This window comes from Branchiostoma floridae, chromosome 9, assembly GCF_000003815.2.
Source record: "Branchiostoma floridae strain S238N-H82 chromosome 9, Bfl_VNyyK, whole genome shotgun sequence".
Classification (NCBI taxonomy): Eukaryota; Metazoa; Chordata; class Leptocardii; order Amphioxiformes; family Branchiostomatidae; genus Branchiostoma; species Branchiostoma floridae.
In genome coordinates this window covers 20905367-20933089 of record NC_049987.1, presented here as the reverse complement: position 1 = coordinate 20933089, position 27723 = coordinate 20905367, and the positions used below count along the sequence as shown (strand labels likewise).

The following is a 27723-nucleotide window of genomic DNA, read 5'->3' as shown; positions in this document are numbered from 1 at the left end:
ATGTAACCATTGCTGACATTGAATTTAGAATAAGTTGTAACTGTTACAGTTGTTTTTCTTGCCACAGAATGGTGACCCAAGTGGGAGGGTGCAGCAGTTGGAGGAGGAACTGGCCATGACCAAATCACAGCTGACCGACATGGATAGGGATTATACACACCTGTCAGAACAGGTAAGGAAGCATTAAAGTACACTTACAGGACACGTACAGGATACATACAGGACACCCACAGGACAGCTGACCAACAGGGACTACACACACCTGTCTGAACAGATACGGAAGCAGTATAGTACACTTACGGGACACATATTGGACACATATAGCACATCTGACTGACGGGAACAGGGACTATACACACCTGTCTGGACAGGTAAGGGAACATTTTAGTACACATACGGGACAGATATAGCACACGTGCAGCACCCGAACAGGGGACATACTGCACAGCCAGGTGATGGAGATAGGGACTACATACAAACACCTGTGTGTGTCACTGTCTTAACAGGTAAAAGTACACATGCAGGGCATTAGAAAATATTATATAGGACAGGACAAATATAGGACACATATAGCACACGTACAGGAAAATTGTAGCCAAACTAGCCAAGTAGAGACTTTATACGTCTTGTAGCATCCTATCACTGTCTCAGTGCAGCCAGTCAGTCAGTATTCATCTAATAGGATTACCCCACTGGTAGAACTTCCTTTTCACTTCTCCATTTAACTCACTTACTCCTGGTGGAACTAAGACGAGCATTTCATTATCTCTGTAAAAGACAGCTAAATCTAATTCTTGTCAGTCTCTACAGACAGACCATAAAAACAGGAAACTCAGGTTAGGTGTAGAGTTCTTCATGCAAACCTAGTAGAGCTGAAACAGGCATTTTATTATCTCTGTAAAAGACTTCTAGACTTTTCACATGGGGAAGAAAAAAAGGAAACTCTGTTAGGCATAGAGTTCCTCATACAATCATGGATATATTAACACTGTCGGGCATTTCATTATCTCCTTTAATAAACGACTAAATCTAATTCTCATCAGACTATTGGCATGGAGAACAAATACAGGGAACTCAGGCTAGGCATAGATTTCCCTAGTAACTGTCAATCATTGTATTCCTCAAGAAGGGGGGGGGGCATTTCAGTACATGAAATTCAGTCTATAACTTTAGTAATTTTTCAGTTAAGCTCAGAGAGTGCAAACAAGTAGATTAAATAGTGAGCCATGTCCAGACTGAGAGCAAAACAGGAAATCTAGTTCAGTTCTTTAGTTCTACTCCTACAGAACTGTCAGACATTAAATTATATTACCTTGAGGTAATCAGAATGTCAGGAAGAGAGCTAAATCTAATTCTAGGATTTCTTCTCAGACTGTTCAGAGGAAGGACAAAAGGGAAATTAGGGTCAGACACAAAGTTCTAGAGTTACAAAACTCTCCATTGTGTCATTCTTCCTCCGCACAATCAGATTGTCAGAGTGACAACCAAAATTAAAATGTCAGACAAGATTAAGTAGTCAGGGTCAGACAAAGAACAAAGAAGGAAATTTAGGTCATGGTATGTACAGTCAAGCATGTGCAACTTCGGGTAACCACCTTTAGTAAACATTAAAACCACCTGACCATAAAGTAAACAAGAGAATTTCTTTATTATTACAATGATGATACTTCCTTAACAAAGACTGGACTTGGATAGTTGAAAATGTTAGCATTTATTTTAATTTCTTTTGTTCAACTTAAATTTTTGCTTCAAAACACTTTTCAACAACACAAATGAACTTTCAAGGTAATATGTTTTGATATGTAATGTTGACTGAAATCAGTTGTCAGTTTCTGTCAAGAGTTTGTTTTATGATTAATTTATGATGGACAGCTTCTGTCATTGTAGATATTGCTTAATGACAGTAACAAGAGTCATCACAGGTTTTCTCTGACTGTGAATATGTATCATCCTGGCAGCATACAGCTTAAGTTGTCAGTCCAGTCCTGTATCTGTGTTAACAAGATAGTGTGATCACCCTAGGGAATACCAGTCTGCTACTGTATAGAAAAGGGTTTAATGACAGATCGCACATCATTTTAGAACAAAATGTGAAGAATTTATTTGTAGAATGAATCTTCTGGTAAATATTATTTTACTTTTGCTGGAGATGTATTGAAATGGAATCAATAACTTTATTGTAATTACCAAACAAGAATGTCCCAAACAAGTTTTACACATGTATCAGAATTCACAAACCGCTTCTGTAATAGATCGACTGTTCAGTCTTAGACAATTTTGAGACATATTGTTGCTGTTAAAATCTACTAAAATTTCTGAAAATCAATACCACCAGCATTGGTACAGCATTACGTACTGGGCAGCCATTCTTTCATTAGGAACAGTCAAAAGTGTATGCCTGATGTGATTTGTTGTGAGACTTTTGTTGCTTGGTTACCATTCCTGTTGCTTGGCTACAGCTCCTGTTGCTAGGCAACACTGCATGCCTTATAGGTACAAAAATGTCCCTGCCACACACCTGTGTTTTGGTTGATAGTCGAGTTGTATCCCCTAAACAGCAACTTCTACAGACTTGCCCAACACTGTCAGTTTTTAAGTGAACAGTTTTAGTGTGGTTCTGTGGTGTGTCAAGTAAAAAAAAGTCACAAGTATTACTGTGAAAATGTGTTATGCAGACAGCTGTCCAGGCGTTACCAATCATCGTCTTAAAAAGGCTTAAAAGGGACAAAGAAACCACTCAGATGAATTTGGGTCTTTCTGTAAACCCTGATTTATTGGATGAGTATATGTGCAAATTTTTACAATTTACTGTGACAGGAAATAGATTAAAATCTAATTGTCTTTTCCCATGCCCTGGCCAAAAGATTTCAGATATTTTGTTTTTAATGCTCAAGAAGGAGGAGAGAAAATAAGTTATTACAAACATTTTAATCCTTGCAGCCTTGGGCAAGAAAATTCACATACCAGACATGTTTCTGATTGGAAGATTTCAAATGTTGTGAAATTGTAATACAACAAATGTTCTCGATTTTCGGGCTGTCTCACTCTGTAACTAATTTGCAACTAATAGGGTAGGGAGAAGCACATTTGCTGTGTAAAATCAATGATGTCTTTAGTAAGTAGAGCCTGAGTTAAACAATCCTGTGTTAAACTCTGGGTACACAGACATCGTAGTATACTGTAACTATGAACAGTATTTCTAGTATTCAACATTGAACCGTGAAAAATGTAGAAACAGACTGTTGCAGAAAGCAAGGAGGTAAAACATGTGTGTTTTTTAACCTCCTTGCAGAAAGTAAATTCTTTTGAATTTCCAGGTGACTAATATGCATAAGTAGCATCAGTGGCCTTTGTTACTTTAATCCCACTTTTGGAGGTTTCCTTTGTGAGGATTCTTTAGCTAGGTCTAAATATAGCCAGTCAAAATAAAGTAAAAAGGGCCAGTGAACTGAATATAATGCTGTTGTGTAGTTTATAGGGAAGTAAACTCTGGAATTCTCAGTACTGTAAACCTTGAAACTTTGGATCAGGTTTTTTTGGGGGGTCTTTTTTTGCAGTGACCACTCTGCCACAAATTCATGACACCTCATGTATGCATTTCTATTGTGTTACTAAGTTGTACTCCACGAACTTATAATGCAAAAACCTTGTACTGCCACAAAGTGAAACCAATACAATTACAAAAGTAAATGGATTTACAGTATGAATAGACAAGCTAGTCTCTGTGCTAGTTTAACCAAGAGACTATACACATATTTATAACATCCTTGGTTTACATTGTGTAACATCAGAGTCTGTGTAGTGCTTTTGATACTCATGTGTTGGATTAGGATTTAATTTCCAACTTGAATCTTTAAATATCACAAAGAGGGGGGCCCAAGATTTTGAAAGAAGAGAAATTTGTAGTCCCCAATAAATTTTCTAAACTCAAATATTTCTGATGAGTTATATATCTTAGTATCTGTACGGAAATAATGTGACAGATGCAAGGGATTCCCATGTCATATATGCCTTGAATCTGCAATATATATATATTAGGCCTTTCAACTTGTTTGACTTACTAGTTTGAAATACCTGGTACAAGGAAAGCTGTTTCTTTGGCTGCCTCATGTACATTTAGTATCAGGGTATTTTTCAATAGAGTTTTTTTTATAGCTGCACTATGTAAACATACATTTTTTATTCCCCCTGCAGTTACAGCAGGAGCAGGACGTCAGGCTGGGTTTGGAACAGGAGCTCGACCAGATAAAGAGGGACCAGCACAACGGCGCCGCCATGGAGATAGTAGAGGTACTGCAGCTACCTGCTGCTAGCACAAAAATATATTATAACTTTGACTTTTTTGCATTCATGGTTGTATCAGCTTTCAGCTCTTTTCTCAATGGTCCAATGGAAGTTAGTCATGCATAATATATGTTCATGACTGCATTGCAAATATTAGATCCATTTCATACGGTTGTTGTTATTCATGGAATTTCATGTCCATAATCTGTCCATATCTCTCCTAGTGTATTGTTGGGATAAGATGTGATCAAATCTGCACACTGTCAAGAAGACCATCCCTGGGGCTGATAAAACCTGGTCTATATGTAGTCACTATAGACAGGAATCTAAATGACTTGTGGCAATGGAAAATAACATCGGATCGCTAATCTGACCGCTAATCTCGTCACTAATCCACCGTTCCATATGATGTTTTTGGACTAGCTTGAGAGGAAGTACAGTGACATTCTGCGTGAGAAAGAGAACCAATACAAGGATGTTTATGTTTACTCTGACATCAGATGTCGGGGGGGAAAAATCAGTTCTCTACATAAATTAAAACGAAAATAGCTTTCAACTTTCCTGACTGGTCTTAAATTTTCCTAAACCAGCTTGAGAGGAAGTACAGTGACATTCTGCGTGAGAAGGAAAACCTCGCGACAGAGGTGTTCACACTTCGGCGGGCGCTGGATGAGTCTCAGTCCGCCTCCAGACATCCCGGGGAGAGCTCCTTCACAGAGTACGACCCCAACAACCCCACAGTGCTGCTGAAGAAGATAGGTGAGGCCTCCTTCACTGTAACTGCAGTTTGATGAGAAAAAGACATTGAAAACCACACATATCTGAGAATGATTTGTCTTGAAGGTTTGTGGAGATGTGCAACTATCGATAAATACGTCTATTGTGCTATTATCTGTTCTGTTTACTGTGTGTTTCTGCATTGTATATTTTCAAATTCATATGAAGGAGGCTGTACATAATTGACATTAACCCTCTGCCTGGTGCATCATCCTGAAACCAATGTAAATTTGATGTCAAAAGGCTCCTACATTATAGGTGGAAGGTTATGTACACAACTATATTGTATTAATACTGTTTTGCACAGGGGTCTAGCCAGCGTCCGTTTTTCCGTCAATTGACGGAAATTTGCTGCGTCTGACGGACAAATTTTAAAACCAATCCGTCAACCTTGACGGACAAAAATCCTTGTTGGAAGCTACATGTGGCTTGGGGACGCCGTAAAAGCCACACACTGTTTGTTTTACTATTGTTATGATTGTTGACAATGTGTGTCGGCGCCCTTTCGCATACGATAATCTCATTAAAACCCGTTTTTCAAGGTCTCAGTTCAGTCCTAATTAATTTCCGCGGTTTTCGCGAAGATTGTAATTGGCTGACGGAAAAAAAATTCGAGCTGGCTAAAGCCCTGGTTTTGCACCACATGTCACATACATCTAGGAAGATTCAGGTTCAGCTACAACAGGGTTGCTTAGCATAACTCCATGTCTCCTTGCTGAGGGTATACAGAGGACCTTAAGATCCAGATTCGTTGTTTAAAGCTATGTAGTGAAAATGCCCTTTAACTGGACTTGATAACAATTTCCACTAGAAGGAGAATAACTATATCTTATTAGCAAGTCAAAATCCTGTACCACATGCACTAATAAAAACTTGTTTTTCCACCATTTCCAGAGGACATGGAGAGCCAGATGCGTGACCTACAGGAGGCAAACGAGTGCGCGGTGGGCGAACTTTCCCGCGCCGAGCAGGAGGTCGAGAAGGTCAGGGAGGAGAACGAGAGTCTGCGGACGGTCAACGACCTCAGCATCGGGGACCTGCGGGAGGAAAACCAGAACCTCAAGGAACAGGTGGGGCTGCAATTCTGTCTTTGGGGCTGCAATTTTGTCTTTGGGGCTGCAGTTTTGTCTTCAATGCAGGATAAAATAACTCACAAACTCACATAGTAACTGAGGAGAGCCTGGGTACCATCCCCTGCAGTGGAAGCGAAAATACTGAGCCAGCAGTCATTATGAAGGATGGATGGTACTCAGACTAAACTGAGGAAGAAATTGTCCACTTTGACTATAATGGACATTGGACAAGCATCATCATCGTAGTATAGCTTAAATGGTCACAAGCAGATAAACTACCATTAAATACAGTTAAGGATTAGGCTCTAGTGGAAGAAAGTCAGGCTTCACAAGCTGTCATGAAATACATTCTATCTCTATACTGGCTGCAGAATTATGTTAATCTACTTTCATGCATTCAAAAGACAAACGTGTATGATGGCATATGTTGAAACTTGCCTCTGAGTAGCCTAATACCATGAACACCTGTATTTAAAGTGTATTAATGATGTTTAATTTTAACTCTTCTTCCCTTCTGTACAGATTGTCCTGCTGACTAAGCAGCAACAGCAGCACTCCCACAACCAGCTGTTCAACACCTCTGACCTTGGGCTGGACGAGGAGGTCAAACAGCTTCGCCAGACGTGCCGCCAGCTGCGCGAGAAGAACCACGAGCTGAACGAGGAGAACCTTCGTCTGCGGGACGAGCTGCGCGACATGCGGCGGAAACGGGAGCGGGCGCAAAGTGAGCGCAGCGGCTACAGGCTGGGTGACTCCTGGGGTTCTGGTGCAGGTAATGGTGGAGGGCAGTCTCATAACGGGGTTTATAAATGGGTGGTCTCACAACACAGTTTCTTTGATTGGATGGTTACAGAATAATTGAGAGGAGCAGGTATTTATACAGGCTCGATGACTCCTATGGTGTAGGTGATGTTGGTGGTCGGTCTCATAACACAGTTTTTGGTCAGCTCATGGGGGAGTTGTTTCTCGGTGGCACTTTCCGGAGGTCTCAAAGCAGATTTTCATTTGACTTTGTAATTCTATGGTATGATAACATTGCTCCTTTGTTAGGATGGTCAACATGATTGTTTTTGTGGAGGAATTTTTTTTCTTTCCAATATTAGGCAACAACCTTGCAAGAAGCATCAAATTGAATGAAATGACAACATCAACTGGCAACTTTGAAGGTCTAATTCGCACTTCCTGTCATGTCTACAGGTGACAAGTCGGAGCTGCAGGAAAAGATGGAGCGGTACAAGCAGGAGCGCCAGGCTGCCCGCGACGAGGTCAACGCCCTGAACTCGGAACTCACCAAGGTCAAGGCACAGCTGTCCGTCTACACGGCAAACACCCCCAGAATATTGGACCAGTCCATAGGCATCTCCAGTCCCAAGATTCATAGCACTCCGACCAACGTGCTCCCGTCCAGGTTTGACCCCTCACCCCTGATCGGGTCAAAGTTGAACGGGAGCGTGGAGGACCATCACCACAGCCGAAGGTCGTTTGAGAGGAAAACTCCGCCCTCTGCTTATAATGGTTGGGACGGTAGGTGTTTTGTTTAATGAATTGGCCAGACTTACTGATGCCTAGTGTTACCTCATGATGCAGGGTTTTTTCAAGCTTCTGCTTATGAAAATTTTGTTGTGGTTTATTAACTTTAAGCTTTTGTTGTGCTTTATTCAAAGCTTCATCTTTTCAATATCAGCATGATTACACTTAAGGATGTTTGAATGGTCGAAATTTGAAATGTTGAATTGTATAACAGTTACTTGTAGTGCTGGAAAAGGCCCTGACGAAAGCAAATATCTGCTCAGATTTTACCTTATAATATAGGTAAAGCTTGAACTTTTACTGTGAGTTTGTGACCCAATGTTTTATAACAAATAGCAAATATCAGACAACAATATTCATTCCTTTGGCTGTAACTTGTACTTTTTTCTCCTTCCAGCTAAAGATGCCCTGGACGGTTCCCCCCAGTCCGATGCGTCTGACTCCACCACCCTACTGCTGGCGCCATGGCGACCACACGAGGGCTTCGGAGCGACCGACGACGCTGAGTCATTGGTCGGGACAGACACTGGACTGGGCAGCACTAAAGGTTAGCTTAAGACGCTGTTTTTTTCAACAGGTTTTAGAGCAAACCTCTTAAGAAATTACATCTAATATTCGTATATAGTATATTATGTTATATCATAATTGTATATTAGCCAATTGTATTATCTTTCAGAATACTGCTATTTTCCTAAAAATCATAGTGCACAGAGCTAGCTTCCCTCATCTTATCATTTTGGTTTTTAAGTACAGCACTTATTTAAAGTCTGCAATCCAAAGTACATTTTATATTTGACTGAGTGTATAGACTTAATGATCACTAAACATAACTTAATTCAGACACTAGTATATTTGTGTACTAAAGGAATCATAAAGAGTGATAACAGCAGTATTTTCTCCAGCAGTGTGCTCCAACCACTCTTAATTACTAGATCTTGTAGAAGTCCTTTTAACTGCCTTAGACATTTATTGTTATTTACTGCTCTAACTCGACTGTAGGTGAATACCTCTGAGTCAACTCTTTTTCATACCAATAGCCTTATAGGTACTGCAAATCAATACCACACAAACATGGCTTTATAGCTGGCATCCTAGGAAACAGAAAATGAGAATTCAAAGAAAAGTGGAGAAAATTTAACTTTTTCTTCACCAAAATTTTGGGCAGTCCCTTAATAATTACTAAACATTCTCTCATTTGAGGTTTTTTTGTGGCCTAAATGTAATTTTGTTGTTAATCAGTCAGTACCCACCAGTTTAAAAAAAAAACAGCACATACATGTACATGGATGTCATCTACTAAGTCAAGCTTGCATGGCTCAACTTTTTATGCACATTATGTCTTTAAAAGTAACACACCCTTTCTCTCTCCTGACCTGGATGTCCAGAGTCTAGTGCCTTCTCTAGTCATCCCTACCCTGATGCTGATGGCTACAGTAGTACAGACATAGAGTCTCACTCAGGTTAGACGTGTAGCCGCTTGGCTTATGTTTCTCTTAGCCTCCACCAGGCTTTCCTATGAGGTTGTAGATAGTAGAATTCAACAAAAATAGGATGAATAATTGTAGCCTTGGTACCATCCTCTGTTGTAACAGCTGGCTCCATCATCAGCAAGCCAGTGGTTACAATGGAGGAGGTACCCTGGATGAAATAATTGGGTAGTAAAGGGAGCTTGTTGGGTTTTTCTCCAAGCATGTAGGTTATGGTTGGGGAGCTATAGTAGTGGCTGTGATTTCTTTTGTTTTTGTCACTGCTATGGAGACAACTACAAGCCCCTCGGTTGTAACTTCTGCTTGGAAAATAGCTGGGGTAACATTTTTCCTACACTGGTAATTGTTACCCTATGGTGACCATCAAACTTCCCCCGCAAATTATTCTCCATATTTTGTTGAACTTTACTATCTTCTAAGCCAGTCTGGTGGAGACTACATTTCTCTTGCTGTGCTGGTTCCTAGTCTATATGTTTGGTGTTGTGATTGTCAGTGGATGATGGTTTAAAGGTGTAAGTTTGTTTTGCTGCAAGTTTTACATCGTTTAGCCTAAGAATGGAAGTGCAGTGCCCATTGGCTGTGTTTTTCCCTAGAAAAAGAAACAAAATAAGAACAATTTGACCAGGTCAGTAACAGGCTTGAATACTGACAGAATATACCCAGGTACCTTCACGCCAAGGGTACATGACTGTATATTTTGGCCTGTTACACTGGTAGGAAGTAACGAAAAACAGTTACATGTATTTGATCTTTTCCTATTGATAAAGAGTAATTAAAAGCTTACTATAAGGATAGGGAAACATACCGGTAAAGGTGACTGTATAGATGAAGGTTTGACATCCTAACCTCTACAACTGGATAAAATTTGGAGATAACTTTGGAGAGATAGCCACACTCTTTATGACATTGCTTGGGATGTCTGTCTTCTTCTAGTAATGCTGAAGAAGAGTGATGGATGTCACTCAAAAGAAAATGGTTTGTGTTCTATGCATGGGGGAGAGCACAAAAGTTAAAGGCTAACTTTCTATTCACAACTTCAGTCCCTTACCGAGATGTTCACCCCATTGGGTCATCTAAAGGTCGTCGCCGTAGCAACTCCATCTCGTCCAGTAGCGACATCTCGTCATTTGACACCGACACAGACAAGGACTACGGTCGTTTCTCCAGCAAGGCACGGCAGAGACGGTCAGGGTCGGGCGAGAGGAGCCCAAAGTCAAGGAAAGGTTGGTGGAAGGGTGTTGTTCTTTTTTAGCCTAAAATTTTTAGCCCTGACAATTTTTAGCCCTTACCCTTTTAGCCCTTTACTGCTACCAATTTTAATTGATACGCCATAAATATTTTGATGGGGAAAATTTATCATAGAAAAACAACAGCTCAATGATATGCAAGTTGATGTATTTAGTTTAAACCTTTGGAATCAAAATAGATCTTACAATGTAAGTTCCTTCAATTTAACAACATTTGTTAAAAAGAATAATGTTAATGATAGAAAAGGCTAGAAAAGGGATGTATATGCTTAATTTAGAAGAGGTTTCTTTGTTTATTTATTTGTTCATAATAACCCATCCCTGTTGTTTCCAGATTGCATAGGAAATTCTAGCTCAGTGCAGAGTTAGAACGAATATTGATGATGATGATATTAGAGGGTATGCCTGTGGCTTGATTTACAGAAGAGAATTTATTTGTTTATTTCTTTTAGAATATATTAAATTCATCTCTCTTATTTACAGATTACATAGGAAAGTCCAGCTCCCTGCAGAGTTTACCCACGATGAGCAGCGACACGGAGGGCCTTCTGGCAGAACCACCGACAGGCCGCCGCAGCAAGCGCTCCTCTCCACGCGGGCCATCCCCGCCAGGCTTCCGCAGTGTCAGCCCCAAGGCTATCACTACACAGCACAACAGGGACTACCACACCATGAGGTAGGTCCTCTTGTAATGTGTTGTTCTGTTTCTGTTATACCACTGTCTAGTCGGTGGCCACATGTAACTCAAATGAACAGACCATAAAAGACCATATGCCACGTTTCATTGTTTTATGTGCTTTTGTAATTATTATACTACTTCAATTTGTTAGTACCATGAGTGTGTAATGGATATTAGTTAGGAATTCAATCATCTAACCTGTATCTAATTTCCAACCTTTTCCTCTTCTTTTATGACCTCAACGAAGAGGCTGATTTGTGTTTTTCATTGATAAGAAAAGGCTCAAACAGTGCAAGTGAAAACATCAAGCTTGCAGACCAGAAGTGAGTTAACTCATCCATGCCACTAGAGGGGCCCTACATGTGGGTCCTGACAATGCTTAACACTAAATTCTGTAGGACCACCTGTGCATAATGCTAAATTTGGAAAGTCAGTTATGCAAAATGTAGGCATCTTGCCTAGAATTACTGATATTGAATGGCTTTCCCTAAGAATCATGGTAAATCAAAACAGCTTGCCTATGCCTCATGGGAAAGGGGCATGCCAGTTTCTGCTTGACCACTGTAAAAGGATAAGGGAAATGCTAACAGTGTGTCATTAATCTATTCTCCAGTTCCAGCACCCCAAATCTGAGCGTGCCCTCCCGTCCGCCGTTCGTGCCCCGTTCCCCAGGCGACGTGCAGGTCGGGTACAAGTGTAAGTTCTCGCGCCCTGGCGGGAAGATCAGCAAGGGAAGCGTCATGTACGTGGGGCACCTGCCAGGGCGCAGTGAGGCTTACCTGGGCGTGGAGCTGGACTCCGAAGGTATGAGCGTTTCCTGAGGGTTTTCAATTTTGTTTTCAAATTTGTACTAGATTCTGTCAAAACATCTCAAGATTCAGTCAAAACGTGTGAAGGTTTTATAAAGTCAGGCTTCTCATGATTAAACCAACTGTTTGAAGACTAAGTCAAAACATCCCAAAATGTAAGTCAAAACATCTCAAGGTGAATTTAAGCAAATCATCTCAATATGAAGTCAAAACGTCTCAAGATGAAGTTAAAACATCTTAAGATGAAGTCAAAACATCCAATGTTTCGAATGAATCACAAGATTATATGATAAGCAACGGGAGAAAGTTAAACTTTCTTGTTTTTGACGCATTTATCTGTTTTTTTCCAGATGGAAAGCATGATGGTGTGTACAATGGACAGAGATTCTTTGTGTGGTAAGTGTAATTATGTTACCTTAACTGTTCACATTGCCTTAAGCTCCCAGAGCTGTTGTTGAACTTGTTCTTCCTGGCATTAGCAAAACAATATCGGTAACTTTTGTTCTTTTACTACAGTCAGCCATCGCACATGTACATGTGTAGAGCAACTCTTCATTACATGTACTTTTTCTTCTGTGACAGACAAGAAAGGAAATGTGCTTGTGTTTTTTTTTTACACAATGAATTTGCGTGTGCTTGCTTTTCCTGAGAACAATATTGAAGACCGTTTCTTCTGTCTTCCGTTCTGCAGCAAACCAAATAAGGGCGTGTTCGTCAGTTTCAACAAAGTCATCATGGTGTGGGGATGACCAACTTGAACAGCAGGGGCAGGACATTCCAGACCAACACCTTCCAGCCTAACCTCCAAGCAGACGTGTGGCTTCAGCTTCATTCTCTCACATCTTTCCGTCTTTTTGTATGTACTTTAAATAGTACCATTTTATTACCTTACGGAAAAACATACCAGTACTTAATAGGCATGCAAAACAGGGGCAAAAAAATTCAACAGAAACAATTTGAGGGAAAACATCGTAGAACATAGATTGAAGCGACTTCTAGATGACACTTTGTCTTGGGAACATCGTCAACAAACCAGACAATGCTGTACCAAGTCCTGTTGGAACAGACTTTTATGCATCAGCTAGGAGCATGTACTTCCAAGTAGAGTTGTCATCATTAAGTTTTACCTAAAAGTCTGGTGTGAAGAACATTTGGACCCCAAGGGATAACCTTATACAAGACCACTCTTGTGTGTGCAGAACAATGATAATGTATATTTTTATTCTATTGTTGTTGACACTATACTGGGAAACCTTATCCAATGCAGTTGGCAGGTCCCTGTGTTCATTCCATGTTGATCCATGTGTGCTGTTCAGAACTTCTCAAAACTTACTTAGAATAAGGCCAATGCCATGACAACTGAACATAGATTAATAGAGAACATGATCTAGCAAAGGAAATCAGGATTCAAAATTTATTTTCAAAGTTCCAATTTCCTAGGGCATTGTGTTATTGGTTGTACAGCAGTCATGTTGAAGAGCATGCTACATACATTTGTATACCTTCTATATTATATTTTCTAGCATAGTTCATGAGGGTATTGATATATATTTGACTTTGGAAACATGTTGTGCAGACCAGCATTGACTTGACAGAATGGCTACAAAACTTCACAACTTCTCATTAAAAAAAAGAAAACCTCACAATCATTCTACCTGTAAAGAAAATGATGTTGAATTCTGTAACAGTTAGAATTCTGCTCATTTCTTGTGTAGCCCAAGTAGGGTAGTTACACATACTGTGAAATATTGAGGTCCAGGTATTCTGGTACATTTTTGTACATTCCATGATTCAATCACTTCTCAACATTAGGTACCATTGTTTTTAGCAGTAGAATGTTTTAGATATATTTTTCATATTTTATCTCAGACTGTCATTCCACTTTTTATTTCTCTACATAAGTTTAACAACGTCCCTGCAAAGGTAGCAGTTTCGCTCCAAATGTGAATAGTTTTTAGGAATAGGTATATAGCAGGGAACAGGTCAAGAAAAGATTACATTTTTAATATCATTGCAGTTTTTATGAATATGTTAAACATTCAATGAAATCATTGTCTTTCAAGAGTAATTGTTCAGTATTAAGAATAATTTTACCAGGTTAACTTTGCACACAACCAATGTTTGTTTGCATACCGACTCTGTCACCTTCCTAGTCTCTACCAGACTGACTTTGCTGGATATTATAGGGAGAAGAATTTGCCAAGGGAGTTGGGCTTATAACCTTAGCAAGGATTGACTCCTCTGGCCAATTTCCTGATTTTCTTTTTACCAAATTCTACAATCCCCATACGCCCTAGGAAGGCCTGGTGGAGGCTAGAATATTACACCAACTAGTTCTACTTCACACCTGTCAGTATTGCCCTGAGGATGATGGCAGATGGTCGCTGAAATGATGTCATGTAAAAAAACGTTGGTTGTGTGTTAAGAATTTTGCTAACCAGCAACTGTTCAGTAGTGTTTGTAGCCAGTAAATATTTGGCCATTGAAGTGCCATGATGGAAACTATGTGACAGGTTATTACAACCTTACTGTTTACATATTTGACGGTGTAACTTGTTCAAGATACATTCACAATGCTATGCTAAATACAAATGTAACTTCAAACAGGAAGTGTTAACGTTCAGACAATAATTAATTACCCAGCTGTTGATTGTGGCCAGAGATCACAAAAATATTACTCTCAATGTGTCAAGCTATTGCAATGCTTTCTGTAAGTACATTTCAATCAAGCCAAGACATTGCTATTTTTGGACATAGATTTAATCGTTACTGCTGGCTATGTTTTTAGTGGTTTGTGTTTGAATGGGTGCGGTTCAAACTCTGCTGTTCCATTGGTTGGTTATGACCTCTCACGACCCTTGACCTCTACTAGATGTCAGTGTGTTTTTGTACATGTGTTTTTAGATGTACTGTTGGTGTCGGGTAATGTTGTTGAAAATAACGTGCCAATCGTTTTAAACTAAATCTGGTGTAAATATTATTGTAATTTCAATGAAAGTACATATTTTACTACAATGGGAAAAGTATTTGTCTTTTTAAAAAGTTGGTGAATGATTTTTCCTGGTTCAAACGTTATCCTGTTCTTTGTGCCGAATCATTATAATTGCAAGGCACAACTCTTAAATTGTGTAAAATCTCTTCTAGATTTACTATGTCCATTGATGAAGTAAAGATTTGTGTCAAGAAAAGTTGTGTTGTCTTATCTCTCCACAAATGATTGAATTTTGAAGATTTACATTTTTTTGTATTAGTTAGATTTGTATTAGTTAGATTTAGGATTCTATATCAATTATGCACTGCAAATGAATAAAGTAAGTCAGACCAGCCAACGTCTCAAATTAGACGACATAATGAAACAGATACTTATATTTTTCGTCATATCTTTGAACAATTTTGGTTGGGCATTTTCTGTTATGGGTAGCAGTAAGTTGTGGTGTGTTTTGTATCCATACTTAATTCTGATAGGCTATCGATGCCTACAATGTATATGCTATATCGATTTTTTACATAAGGCTTTTAAAGCATTGACCTATGCACTTTTACTGGGAAATTTTGCTCTCGCCTCAAGAGTTAATATTGCTGCTTCTTCCCCGCAAGGTTCAGCAGTCTCTGGTGAGGACCATGCACTCTCTTCTTTGTAGCGCCTGCTTTAACATCGCGTGATTTTGTACGTACATCTAGTGTATATTACCGCCAACAGGGCTCGAAGAAGATGATGGGGTAACGAAAACAATGTTCAGTCCCTTTGGAGATACAAAACCAAGAGGCTAGTCGGCACCCTCTGGTAATGTCCACTCCAACACCCGTTTGTGCCCATGAACTTTGGTGACTCGACGCACGTTGACTCTGTGGCGGAAGGGACAGACGGTGTTCAGTTCCTTCAGGAAGTTTCGCATCTTCATCCCACTGAAGTTACGAACCTCGGACATCTTGGGCACGTCCTTGGTGCTGAGAACAGGGTGGGAGGACTCGGGGCACCTGTGAGCCAGCAGGGCAGCGCGGAGATATTGGTTGAACACATTCCAGTTGTCGAAGTACTCTGCTATTGAGTCGATTCCTTCGCTGAGAAAGTCTTGTCTGCTGACCCAGTCGGGTCGGTCTGGCTCGTGCTTAAGGTCTTGTATTGCCTGCTGGAACAGTGATGTGACCAGCTGGATATCAAGCTGTGGTATTGTCGCTTCTTCGGGAAACCACATGTCCCAGTTGATGAACTCCGTGATGATGACAGACTTATTGTTGTCCTTCCTTAAGAGAGGGCGCAGCGTTTCCAGGAGAACGGGGTAGTTAATGTAGTCGCTGATGTTACTGGTAAAGATGCGGTCAAACCGAATCTCGACCGGAAGGTGTGCATGTACATTAAGACAGTTATCTAGAATGACGAGGCAGGACACACTTCCTTGGTTAAAACGGCAGGCGAACTTGTTCACAACATCACCGATGTAGTGAGAGTACATCTCCAGAAGATCATCTCCAGAACTTTGCGCTTTTACTTCAAGGTAGTCCCACTCATCACAGAAGGGCATTGCGTCATCGTTGATGCCTGCTGCGATCTTTCCCACTTGCTTGGCGATAGGAGGCAATCGACGAGGGAGGCACCGCAAGACTTCGTCGTGAGCAGGGTTCCAGGCGGCCAGGGTGGCGTTGTCACGACAGGCACGTTTCCGCCTTGGGTCTGACTTGGGAAGGAGGATCCCGGTCTTGATCCACTCCTTTGCTGATGCCCGATGACGGGGTGGTATGCTTTGCAGATACAAACTCACGCCTTCTTTAGCCACCTCGTAGGTTCGTCGAAACTGTTCTTGTGGAGTCGTCTGTGCCATCTTTTCTCCGGTCAGAAGGGACAGCCACAGTTCAAACACTGGCTTAAAAACTGCTCGGCCGACATTGTCACTCTACCTCCGCAGAGCGTGTTCGTATCGTCCGGCAGTGCCAGGAGTTCCACCAGACACTCCTGCACCTTCAAAGTCTCTTCCTCCCCTATCTTGACGGAGTACCAAATCTGTGTCAGCCATCGGGCGACCTTCTCTTCTCCTTTGTATTTCCACAGGAAGTGCAGAAAGAAGACATTTCTGGCCAAAACTTGTCGGTCGACGTCATTCAAGACAAAATGAACACTCCCGCCAAACGACTGCTTAAGTCCAGCCACAGTCGCCATCACGTTCCGGAGGTTGCCGACACCTGCCAACAGGACCGCCATCTTGTCGGGATACTCACCCTCATTCTGGTCTATTTTAATCAAGTCCTGGGCAGGGGCGCTTCCCCCAGTAATAGGGGAAACTACACATCTTTTGAGTGCCACTGAAGATTCTTCGTAGTTTCGTGGCAACGTTGACAGTTTTTTCATGGGTTTCTTGGCAGGTTGGTTTGTGGCTTCTCCAATCAGCTCTCTGACAGGTTGCATTGCAGTACCAGGTCTTCTCGCAATTGGCGCACATCTTCGTGTCTTCTGTAACCTTCTGGCAATCTGAGCAGGTGTGCTTTACGGTACAATTGGTGCACTCCACCTGTGATGATGTGTAAAAATTCCCCAATGATTATATATTACTTAAAAGAATGAAGTAAAAGAATGAAGTTGGCGCACCTTGTGCTTAAGACACTGTTGGTCACACCAAATACAATATCAGCATACATATAACTTAAAAAATTATAACGCGTCAAGTGCTTGACACGTTACGGTGTGCCCGAAATGCTCGTAAGCATTGCAAGGCTGGTGACGCCACGAAGTGATAGAGGGCGAAATTGGAATAAATGCTGACCTCATGACGAAACTTGTCTCTCTCCTGGCATGCTGAGCTGCAGTACAGCGCCAACTCGCAACGCGCACACTTAGTCCGGCCCGCGCTACCACACCGCCAACATGCCCCCACTCTGCTGTCCATCTGCGGAAATTACAAGAAGGGGACAAAATTGCTCAACTCATGATCATATGATCATTACCAGTTGTAATGGCATATTCTCCAGTTGGGACGCTAGTACTGTAGTACTAGTGTCCGCTTTTCTTCTACCCGCCTTCTTTACTCAGACGAAAGACGAGGGAAAAGTAATCGCGACCACTAGGTATCTCCCGACCGTAACTGCTGATCGGAATAGTAATGATCTGGTACGTTCCTTATAAAAGCAGTGCCTGACAACCCACCAGCGGCCACACTTTAACCCTGTACGTACAGTTGATATGGACCTGAATGTATCTAGAGCTATGTGCCACTAGGCGCGAACTAGGATGTAAACGTAGTCCATGAACTGTGGTGTCGGGTCACAAATATGGCACCGACGACTCGTGTGACATGTTGGCTTTTTACAGTTTAAAACCAGGCCAATTAACAGATCAATAGCCCACAATATCAATTACAGGTGTACTAGATTGTCACTGCACACACATACATGTATGCACACATGTCGTTGATGGAAAACCCCAGGATTGGAAGAGATCATTTCTGAAATGTGAGTAGACAAGCGAGTCTGTTCACATTCAATACACCCTACAATGTCACCGTGCTTACAGTACCTGGGCTCACCAGATTGTGACGCAGATGGCACCTGTGTACGTGTATTCACTCACCTTCACTTCGGGCTGCTTCTGGGTAAGAGACCAGTCACCGCAAGAAGGAAACACGTTCTATAAAGAAGCAAAGGCCTACTGCGAGTGGTGCACGTCCCTCCCCTTGCTTGTTGAACTACATTTGTAAGAATGTATAACCTTGGTTGAACCAAAGTTTCTACCAAATATCTAACCCCTCCCATAACCCAATAACATACAAGCACAGCAATTACTAATAGTTTCCTTTAATAAATCAATAGGCTTTAATTCTTGTTACAAATTTTCTAATTGTAAGGCTTCAATTAAAGAAGTAAACCTGGTGGTGAATTTACATATAACGTTAGTCAGCTCAGTTCAAAAGACATATCGTACGGCTGACCGCGGACTGCAGTATACTACAGCAACCAGAGCTCACGAACAACAGGTTTATCTATGTGATTATCATGCCCTAAAGTGACACTAACCCCCATCCTACAAACCAAAGACAGTGTGCATTAACTTATAAGGCCCTATCTTACCTGCAAAGAATGAGATATTCATTTACAAGAACAGGCGAGGAACTTCTGTCACGTTTTAGATAGGCAGTCAGTTATACTGTGTAATCAAGTACCATGTGGGTGAACCTTTGACTTTCCTCAATTGCATCGGCTGTCCTGCCTCATCATCAAATTGTCCTGGTTATCCAGATATGCATATGCAGCACAGTGTAAATGATTGTTGATCTAAAACAAAATGTTAACATCATTTGGCAAAGGTATGAGCTCATGTTTAACTTATGTTAGGTTATAGCAATGAGAAAGTGTCTTCAAATCCTCTTTATCACTGTTTCAAGATCTCATTCTGTCAGTTTTAGAAACATCTTCCACGGTGTTCTAGATGTCTAGTCATCCCAGGTGTCTCCTTCATCACTTCAACTCTGCCCATCTTGAACAGAATTGTCTTCATCATTGTTATCTTACATTGTTCTCTCACACCGGTGCAAGGGTCGAGTGGGTAGAGTGTTAACCTTGCATTCAGTAGGTTATGAGATCCCCGACTAAGTCATACCAAAGACTTTAAAACTGGTACATGCTGCTTTGTCTGATTAGCACTCAGAATCAGTTGGGAAAGAGTATGGGAGTTAAACCCACATCACTACCAGCAGACTAGCCCCCTGCTGTAGTGGCTTGCACAAATGTGTGGCCCAAGGGCTACTGAAATGGAGATGGGCGCCACCCCTTAGCATCTGCACAGCTGTATGGGCATCTTTAACTTTTAATCGCTCTCTTGGTCTGAGAGGTCATCCTCACTGAGATAGGGAAACATCCTTAGTGGTACACTATGTGCTGAAGGCCCATCATCTAACTTCCAATCCCCGAGGCATTTGGGGATCATCCTTGCCATCAGGCAATCTACCCTATAGCCAGTACCCAACCACTTAAAGGGGGGAACCAGCCTGCTGTTGTCTTCTACAAGCATCCAACAGTCTGTATCTGGATCGTACTGGTGGACATATATCGTGTTCGACTTCGGTACAGTAAACAGGTACAGACTTCCTCCAAGTTTCATCAGGGTCGCACCAGTGAAATCAAAAACCCTGCCATTCCCAGTCTGCTTCCACACACCATTTGCAGGGTCATACTTCTCTACAGTGCCAGAAAAATCTCTCCATTCTTTGTCACAGTCTATGCAGTAAATACATCCCTGATATGTGACAGCCTGAGCACGCGATGGTGGTTCAAGTATATCCGCTGTCTCGTTCCATGTGTTGTCTGTGGTACTAAAGCAGTAGCAGCCTTCCTTAACAATCACATAGATGTTGTCATGCAGAGTCACAGCACAAGGTCGTGTATAAGTAGGTATGGGGTGAGGGATGGATGGTATAGACGTCCACTCATCACAGCTTGGGTCGTACCGCTCTGCTGTTTCCTTATTCTTATCTCCACCGATGGCATAGATGTACCCCTTCAGATATACAAGGCCACAGCTGGGAAAAACAGATACAGGAAAATATTATATAGTACCAACACTTACACATGTACATGAACTACCCTTAGACCCCGTTCACACTTCCAACGATTCGAATAAAACATGTTATCTGAATAAAACGACTCGATCCGAATAAGTTTCTGCAGTGTGAACGCTCCCAAATCACTTGGATTTCGTCAAAATGAATCCTTCGCAATCCACCTCGGGGAGGTGGATAGAACTGGGGAAGCGGATAGAACTGCGCTGCAGGGAGTCCCGATTCGTGCAATTTGGCAGAGTGAACGCGCAAGTGGATAGGATTCCGCTAGTTCCGGTGTTCATCCGTTCGCATTGGACGGGAAACACACACCAGATTGCTTCGTTTTTCAGCTAGCATTTTCCGCCATGTTTTACTTCCAACAACAACGAGCGGAAAGAAAGGGAAATCTTCATTTGCCAAGTGGAAAACGGAAAAAACGAAGCTGCTCAATTCCATCTTGGAGCAGGTGGGGATGCAGAAAAAGCTCGGGAAGTTCCATAAAAACAGGGACATTTATGAAAATATATCCAAAGGAATGGCAGAGCGTGGAGTTGAGAAATGCCTCGACCAGTGCAGAAATAAAGTGAAGAATCTCACCGCCAAGTACCACAAGACGTAGCGATACGTCTGTGAAACGCAACTTATGTTTTATTCGGATAAGACTGAGGGCGCACTAATCGAATTGCTGAAGAGCAGTGTGAACAAAATTTTGGATAGGATAGAAAAAATTTTATTCGGATAAATGTTTTATTCGAATTCTTTTTCTGAGTGTGAACAGGGTCTTAGCCTATCACTTCATCCAGCAAGCTTTCCATTTGTAGGTGTAGACTACATGTAGGTTCAGTATACCACAGAAATTCCTTTAGTTTATCCCTCTTGATAGGTACAAAAAAGTGGCCAAAGAATTAAACCTGAGGCTATTAACATGATGTCACTAAAACCTTTTTGTTACTATTGACAGGACAAGAATGTTTGGCAGGATTGCTCAATTGAAAACTAAGTTACTTGAGAAACTGGGTCAGTTTTCACTACATTGTCGAAGAAAACAACGTCAATATCCATTGCATAGGTCATATGGCGCGACGGCAACATTTTTGAGCCCTCTGTCTATGGGTTAAAATTCATTGATATGGCTACCATGTGCCGTTGAGAAAGGCACTATACACGACTTTGCTCGCTTCACTCAGATGTAAATGGGTATCTAGCTTCACTTAGGGATGTCGCATAGAAAGTTAAATGGAGGTCCCGTGTTTGAGGAGAGCAACACCTTGAGCACGTAAAAGAATCCACCTCACTTATGGAAAGGAGTAGGGGTCCTTCCCTGTCTGAGTGGATAAATCAATTCTGTCCGGATATGCAGCTTGTACTCTTCAGCACAAAACCTGGTGTGTTACACAATTATGTGGTTTACCGGGTATGCAATACAAAGATACCGTCAACAGTACAGTTCAATGTGTGAAAGAAATACCTTTTTTTCTTTTTGATGTGTCTTTAAAAAAATTACGTTACTTCTGAGGGAACATATCTTTGATTCTTAAGAAAGCGGAATCACTAGAAGCTTGAAAGAGAAAGACGTACCAGACTCTGGGTGAAATCATTTCACACCGTGGCTCCCAGGTGTTTAACAGGTGGTTGTACTGGTAAAATTTCTTCTGCATGACGACGTCATCAGTCAAATCAATGCCCCCTGCCAGGTACAGCTCCTCATCAGGTGTGAATATCACAGAGTAGTGGCTGTTCAAGTTGCCAGGCATATGAAGTTCATACAATTTACCAGTGGAAGGGTCATAGCAAGGTGCAGGCGGGTGGGACGTACGCAAAGATTCATCTTGTAGAAATATTTGCATTTCAGTTCGCTCGTATCCCAGCCGCTGGTCAGAGCTTTCACTGTAAACCAACTTGATGTCTGTTGCCAGGCACTTACTTTTAATTTCGGCAAGCTGTTTTGAGCTGACAAAGGAACGGCGAAATGATCTGCACAGAGTGGGAAGGTGCTGCAAGCGCTCTTCTTGATTGACATTCATCCATCTTAGAGCAGCTTGGACAACATTGTCTTCTGACAGAGTTATTAGATCATCTCTTTTGAGCAATGATTGGAGAAGTGGCAGAGGCAGCTGGAGAAAAGCGGGTTGTAGCGCTGCCTGGTTGAACCTGAGAAATTAAAGCACACAATGAATGTGAATGCCTTTTCTAAAGACATTGCTTAACAGACAGTGCACTGGTTGGGTCATGTCTTGAGGATATCCTGGCTAAGAGTGGCTCTTTTAAGATTAAAATCTTTTAAGACCAATTAAAATTGGTGTCCAACTGGAAGAAGGAAGAGGTGGGACAAGCTATGACATGGATTGGAAAAGAACAATTGAGCAGGACCATGCAGAGATGGGTGGCGGATGGGAGTGGGTGCAATGAACAGCAGCAAACAAAAAACTGGAGAACAATGACAGCCTTCCTTGTGGTAATACACTACAAATGCTGCAAAGATGATATTGATGAGGAATCTATTTCATAATGCAACATCCATCAGCAGTCCTTTAGCCAGAAACGCGTCAAGGCATCATCTGGACCTGCTTTTCTTAGAATAACAAGAAATTTGATGCATGCATTGGACGCCCTTACACTGGGGAGAAAATCCTCTGCCAAGCATGAAATTCTGATCGACCTGGGATGCTACCAGGTCATCTGTGGTCACAGTCTTCTACTATGACCTCTGTAACAGTATTTTTACCTCTTAGGATAACTTAGAATGCACTATTTTAACTTAAAAATCCTCAAAAACTCTGCAACATGGAAGGTGGATGCCCCCGGACCCCCTACGATAGTCACTTACCAAGACTCACGAATAAATTTGGACTCCCTATAATAAAATCTGAGCTAAAAACCTGGCCATCAGACTGACCTGGATGCGATGTACCTCTCACTGGCCTTCACCAGATCACAGTCCCCCAGCATGTCAGCATACATCAACACATCTGCACAGTTGAACACGTCCAGATGGTCCTTCATGTATTCTGCTGCCTTACAGCATACAAAATCTACCTGGTAGTAACAAACATACAAAAATATGTAGTTACTGACAACTGTCTCTGCACCTCAGTCCACTACACCTAACGTAATCATTGGATGCACACTTCTAGCTTTTGGTACTATCTTATGCTACCGAAGATCTGCTTGGAGATTACACCTTCCGGTCTATGGCGGGAAACACAAGACCAATCATGTTAATCTCCAAGCAGTACACTGCATCATCAAGGAGGTTGCCTCATGGTGTAACATTACACCTTACCACAGAAGCAGCATCCTCACCTGTAGCAGTCTGGCTGCAGACATCACAGCCTGGACCTGGTCTGGCTCCATCTGTAGGCAGCCGGTGTAAGCGTAGTCCAGGATGGTTGCCATGGCTACCTCACTGACATCCTGGATGCTAATCCTCTCCTGTTTGGCCTCCGCGTAGCCACTGGTGAACATGCCGCGGAAGTAGGGACTGCAGGAGGCCAGGACGGCACGATGGCAGGGGAAACTAGAAAAGATCATATTTTTGTTCCAGTTCTGCAGTTGTCATTTTCCAGAGTGACATATTATTATCAAATACTCAGAATTTTCTGGGCGATGAGTGATTAAAAACCAATTCATATAGAAAGTGCTTAGATGACAGGCCCCGATCCGAACTAAAAATATGAAATATCTTTGAAAAACTGTAATATAGAGTTCATAAGTGTGCACAAACTAACACTAACCAAGGAGGTTATATCATATGTGATATAACCTCCTTGCTCTAACCTTGTGGCTATTCCATGCCACAAGATTAGAGTTCTTCTCTTCTACATGTAAAGGCCGGTCCTGCAAAATGTAGCCAAAAACGAATTCCCTAGGGAATAGGTGCGTGGAATATTTAGAATTCCTGGCGAATCAATCGCAGTACTATACCAACGGCTCCGCCCCTGAGGCGTCGCCAAAAAATAAATGTAATAAACATTTTATGGTGTGGGGTTTATCAGGGTACAGTCCTCAAGAGAGGGGGGCTGTTTTCTTGGGGGCATTTGGGCCCTAGAGTTACATACAGACTTCTGCCCCGATATCAACAGCATCTATATATCGTGGTCAGGGGAGGCCGGGAATGTTGTAGAATTTTCTTGGGCACATTTTGGCCTATAAATATACCATCCTGGACAGTCAGTGCCATCCAGGCTAGTCCATTCATTGAGTAAATTAGTTAGAGGTAATAGTTTGGAGTATTAAATCTTGATAGGAGCAAGGAGGTTAAAAAGGTTTTTTTAACCTCCTTGATAGGAGCAAAGATTTGACTTGAGGAGCTATCAAAAAAGTAACCCCTGAAATTATGCACCCTCCCCCACGGTTCCGTTGATGAACTGTAACGTTATAACGTTACCTTGCCCCTCCCACCTCCAGAACCACGTCAGTCAGCTCTGCATGTTCCCTCAGTTTGTTCAGGCCATGGAGAACTGCCTTGGGGTAGTCGTCGTGTGTTACGTTCATAATGAGCAAAGGTTGCGGAGAAACAAAAGCTTCAAGAACGCAAAACAGTTTCGGTTTCAACTTTGACCTTTAGCCTAATTTGATACCTGATGCTCCATATAGTGTCTAGCGTAGTGCAAACAAACAAGGATTGCTAGACGGGTTTACGGAAAAGGCTGGGTTGTCTACCTGGGCTGTCTACCTGGGATGGCTACCTGGGCTGGCTATCACGTCAGGCTACTTGGACCTATGAAAGCCCATTGGGACAAATGCTGTTTAGCAGTAGGGGTTGTTTGTGCTCAATGAAGAAGCTATGTGTGAAGGAACTGTATGTGAATGGGCTGTATGTGAAGGAGCTGTATGTGAAGGAGCTGTGTTTGAAGGAGCGGTGTGTGAAGGGGCTTTCTGTGAAGCAATTGTGTGTGTTACATAACCCAGAGGTTCTGGGTTCAAATCAGTTGTAGGGATGCGTACCTAAACCCACGTTTAGGTACAGGTCCGGATTCGAATCCAGAGGTTTAGGTACAGGTCCGGACCTAATGATTCCGGTGTGACAGCGATCTCGCCCCCCCGTGATCTCGCCCCCCCGGGGGCGAAATCACTAGCGATCTCGCCCCCCCGGGGCGAAATCGCTAGCGATCTCGCCCTCCCCGGCTAGTGATCTCGCCCCCCTACCTCGCCCCCCTTTAGCGATTTCGCCCCCCCCCCAAAAAAAACGGGTTTACATGACATTTTAGAAGTTGATTGGTATAAATCACAAAATGCAGTTTCATAATGATATAAGTACACGAGTTTGATACATAAATCCATTCATAGTATCAATATTAACGTAATTACATGGTAATAAGATAGTTGAACTTGTTTCAGACAAGGAGGGTTGGGTCCCTTGTATTCTCATCATTGCATATACCTGGGTCTTGACATAAGATGTATTTCATTGTATTCACCTGTCCTCAAACAACCTATATATCTCCAATATGAAGTCTCTACCATGAAGTGACCACAAAAGAACTATGTAATGTCTTTATTAATTATGCAAATATTAGGTATTAATTAGAATAACGCACATTTTAGTATATGCACCTGGCCAAGGGATATCTTCACCTCCAACATGACTGTTTTTTCTAGTATTTAGGAACTGATGCATTTACCCGTGTTTCTTAAGACTGGTACTTAACCAGTGTTTGTGTAGCATTTAGCAACAGCTATATCAACTTGCGCGTAGATAGTGTTTATAATGAGAAACTATTATTAACGTGTGTTTTTTTTTGTTAGTGCTTTGGAAATGTTTCCAGCACAAGAAAGAAAACACTGTGACAAATTGAAAACATATAGCTGACGTATTCCGTACCATAGACGGTGTTGATTTATACGTTCGCAGTAGCACTGTTTTTATGCCACCTCAGCTGCAAAAATTGTCTTTTTCATTTCAATGTCATGTTTGCACCGAACAATATAGTATCGACTTTCGAGGTATGACAGGCATCTTACGGTATGGTAATAAGGTGCCATAAGGTACCAGGTAACACACCATACACGTTACTCCCCAGGTGCAGTATAGTACCAGGTAGCGCACCTGTAATATGTAGTAACCAGCTGCTCTTGGGGGGGGGGGGCGAAAACGCTAAAGGGGGGCGAAAACGCTAGTGATCTCGCCCCCCGGGGGGCGAGATCGCCGGGGGGGCGAGATCGCTGTCACACCGGACCTAAATGCATGGCATTGAATATTATATCATAATATTATATTATGATATGTTACAACAGCATTGATATGCCACCAATCTCGTGCCCTTGGGAATGGCTATCAACACGACTTATCGGGCTGATTGGATTAGTCTTAAGACTGGTGGCAAGTTAGTCAAAGGCGTCCAGGAGCCGTTCATTAGTGGCTGTCAGGGTCAATACGACAGCAAATACCCCAGGTGTGACCATAGGACTTAAGGTTTTGAACCACTTACACTGGGAAGGAAGGACCCCTAGTCTTTTCCGTAAGTGTGGTGGGTTCTTTGCCCTATCTGAGGGAGGGCCCTTACCGAAGTGAAACCGGAGGAAAGTCGTGTTAAGAGCCCTTTCCAAGCGCACACAATTGGTAGCATATCAACTGATTCAAACTCAGAACCTCTGGGTTATTTAACATACACAGCTCCTTCAAACACAGCTGCTTTACAAACAGCTCCTTCACACACTGCCACTTCACACAGCTCATTCACATAATAACACACAGATCATTCAGTCACAGCTTTTTCGCCGAGCACAAATAACCCCTACTGCTAAACAGCTTTTGTCCCAATGGGCTTTCGTAGGTCCAAGTAGCCTGACGTGATAGCCAGCCCAGGTAGACAGCCCAGGTAGACAGCCCAGCCTTTTCCGTAAACCCTTGCTAGACACTTGAACTTTCCGGGAACAGTTCAAGAAATTTAACCTACTACCATATACTATAACCGCAATATCAGAACTTGCCAAGTTCAGGGAGAAAGTCACAGGCTGAACATCTGAGGAGCCAGGAATAACTGCAGTTCCTGGGCATTTTAACCAAACAAGAGAGGTGTTGCCCAAAATTTATCCAGATCCAGATGTGGTCGACTCTTCTGCTACTGTGACTCCAACATGATGCAGCTACATAGTGACGTGCATTATAGTACTGACCTAGCCTGATCTAATCGCGCTTTATAAATAATACAGCGATTGCTGTCCTCTCTCACAAGGCAACCTGTACAGTAACGTTAGATTTATTACAAGAAATAGGTCAGTCGTGGATGTATTGTACAAAATTTTGCTGTATTGCGACAGAAAAAAGTTGTTGCAGGTTGTTGCTGACTGTCGGGACGCTAGTAGTGGC

General features: G+C 42.0%; 2 protein-coding genes across 2 annotated transcripts in view; one reads left to right on the top strand and one right to left on the bottom strand.

Moving 5' to 3' along the window:
* LOC118422283 overlaps positions 1 to 15068 on the top strand; it is a 45068-nt gene extending 30000 nt beyond the window's left edge. The window contains exons 5-17 of the mRNA XM_035829802.1: positions 68 to 172; positions 4195 to 4290; positions 4875 to 5043; positions 5956 to 6131; positions 6657 to 6906; positions 7332 to 7658; positions 8062 to 8211; positions 9050 to 9124; positions 10192 to 10374; positions 10882 to 11074; positions 11691 to 11881; positions 12237 to 12282; positions 12578 to 15068. Coding sequence (XP_035685695.1) covers positions 68 to 172; positions 4195 to 4290; positions 4875 to 5043; positions 5956 to 6131; positions 6657 to 6906; positions 7332 to 7658; positions 8062 to 8211; positions 9050 to 9124; positions 10192 to 10374; positions 10882 to 11074; positions 11691 to 11881; positions 12237 to 12282; positions 12578 to 12635 — 2019 coding nt within the window. The 3' untranslated portion in view covers positions 12636 to 15068. The remainder of the gene's footprint in view (positions 1 to 67; positions 173 to 4194; positions 4291 to 4874; positions 5044 to 5955; positions 6132 to 6656; positions 6907 to 7331; positions 7659 to 8061; positions 8212 to 9049; positions 9125 to 10191; positions 10375 to 10881; positions 11075 to 11690; positions 11882 to 12236; positions 12283 to 12577) is intronic.
* A 3590-nt stretch (positions 15069 to 18658) lies between these two features.
* LOC118423388 (kelch repeat and BTB domain-containing protein 2-like) lies at positions 18659 to 24985 on the bottom strand. Its single transcript, XM_035831515.1, has 5 exons — positions 24799 to 24985; positions 23715 to 23928; positions 23308 to 23447; positions 21990 to 22562; positions 18659 to 20390 (listed from the first exon to the last, which is right to left on the bottom strand). Exons 1-5 carry the CDS (start codon positions 24903 to 24905, stop codon positions 19679 to 19681), a joined length of 1746 nt encoding a protein of 581 aa, XP_035687408.1. The 5' UTR covers positions 24906 to 24985; the 3' UTR covers positions 18659 to 19678.
* Between the last annotated feature and the right edge of the window lie 2738 nt (positions 24986 to 27723).